At 36.6% G+C, this 1,893-nt stretch overlaps 1 protein-coding gene across 8 annotated transcripts in view; it reads left to right on the forward strand.

The window, feature by feature from the left end:
• Positions 1 to 1,893, forward strand: part of myo9aa (myosin IXAa) — a 143,092-nt gene that overhangs the window by 69,200 nt on the left and 71,999 nt on the right. For all 8 annotated transcript variants that reach the window (XM_014001575.1, XM_014001577.1, XM_014001579.1 and 5 more), the window contains exons 3-4: positions 125 to 219; positions 583 to 645. In XM_014001575.1, the coding sequence (XP_013857029.1) occupies positions 125 to 219; positions 583 to 645 (158 nt within the window). The remainder of the gene's footprint in view (positions 1 to 124; positions 220 to 582; positions 646 to 1,893) is intronic.

The following is a 1,893-nucleotide window of genomic DNA, read 5'->3' on the forward strand; positions in this document are numbered from 1 at the left end:
ATATATATATATGAAACTTGTATTCAACTCACAACTTCTAACATCTGGCACTGAAGCAGATTAGTAAATTAGGATTATTCTCTGTTTCCTTTTGACTCATCGTATCTTTCTCTTTCTCCTACAGGCATTTGGGAATGCAAAGACAGCACATAATAACAACTCCAGTCGTTTTGGGAAGTTCATCCAAGTGAACTACCAGGAGAGTGGCACTGTGAGAGGGTAAGAGGCCAAGGACTAACCTGAAAACAGTTTAATTTGTACTTTTTGACGGTATCCTCCTCCTTCTCTTTTGGCTGTTCCCTCTTCAGGGTTTGCAGCAGTGAGTGATCCTCCTCCACCTTACTCTGTCCTCTGTGTCTACTGTCCTCACTCCGACTACCTCCATGTCCTCTCTAATTGCATCCATATATCTCCTCTTTGTCTTTTTCCTGGCATCTCTAACATCTTTCTACCAATATACCCACTGTCCCTCTTCGGCACGTGTCCAAACCATCTCAGTCTGTCCTCTCTAATTTTATCTCGTGTTTCAAACTGTGCTRTACTGTAACACTGTGTGTGTATTTTTATTTTTATTTTTTACAGAGCGTATGTGGAGAAGTATCTCTTGGAAAAGTCAAGACTGGTCTATCAGGAGCACAATGAACGGTGAGCTTTATTAACAATCCCAAATCACAGTGAGAGCAAGTGACAAGAACAGGAAGTTGAAACTGAATGAAACTGAACCCAAACACCAGAGGTATATAAAGTACTTAAAAAGTAAAAAGTAAGTAAAAGTAATAATAACTTCACAGAAAATGACTGTGGTAAAAATTTATTTCACTGATAAGAAACTTATTTCAGTAAAAGTCATAAAACTGCTCATATTAATCGGAAAAGTATTACACGTTCTCTGAGGAATGAAGCGTTGAGTTGACTGAACCAAACTGGTTCAACTGAACCGAGTTGAGTAAACTGCTTTACATTTACTGAATCCAGTTTGGTGGAATCAGTTAATGTAACTTTGTTCAGTAAATGCAACACTTCATTTTTAGAATGCATAACTCCTTTCATGATGAGTTCTGGTCATATTTAAAATTTTAATGTGTGGTTTAACAAGGTGTTAACTTTAAAAGTAATAGACTAAGTAAAAGTATATTTTTTATGTTTTGAATGTAACAAAATATAAGCAAAAGTTATAATAAAAATACTTGGTAAAATTATAAATCCTCAAACAAATGACTTAAGTACTGCAACAAAGTAAATGTATTTAGTTATTATACAACTTGCGTGATTAAGAAGCAGTAGAGTTTAAAATCATCACTCAGTATTATTTCAATTTGAAGTTTTATACGTTTTATAAAAGGGTTTGGTTTATGATACTTGAGCTGCACTTTGCTGAAAACTAGATTTTTGTTCTTTTCTTTTTTTAAGTTTGTAAAACGATRCACATCTGATTGAATTTAAGCGTTTGTCTTTGCCAAACTGCGAAGAGAGTTGAGCTCCAAGCGTGACTTGGACAGTGTGAGGGTTGATCTCACCAGAGGCAGCTCACATCTGGACTCTCGTACTCTCCACCTCTGACTGAGATGGATGTCAGGCTTACAAATGCTTGTGTGTGTGTCTGTTAAAGTTAATTTGAAGTGGATCTGGGTCACATGCTGCTCCATGCTTTTAAACACTCTACATTTATCATTACAGTTAGTTGGACACGGACCACATCGTGTGGTAGATAAACACAACCTCCAGTGATGACCTAAATTTTATTTGGTGTGTCAAATATTCAGGGTTCTAATGTTTTCAGGCTGATTCCTATTTCCTGGTGTTATCCCTGGAATTTGAGTGTCCCTTTTTTTCTGTACAAAAACGTCACAGGAGTTGTGAACATCGCTCCAAGATGCTAATATGGTGCAAGAG

The sequence above is a fragment of the Austrofundulus limnaeus genome, unplaced genomic scaffold (assembly GCF_001266775.1).
Source record: "Austrofundulus limnaeus strain Quisiro unplaced genomic scaffold, Austrofundulus_limnaeus-1.0 Scaffold9, whole genome shotgun sequence".
Lineage (NCBI taxonomy): Eukaryota > Metazoa > Chordata > Actinopteri > Cyprinodontiformes > Rivulidae > Austrofundulus > Austrofundulus limnaeus.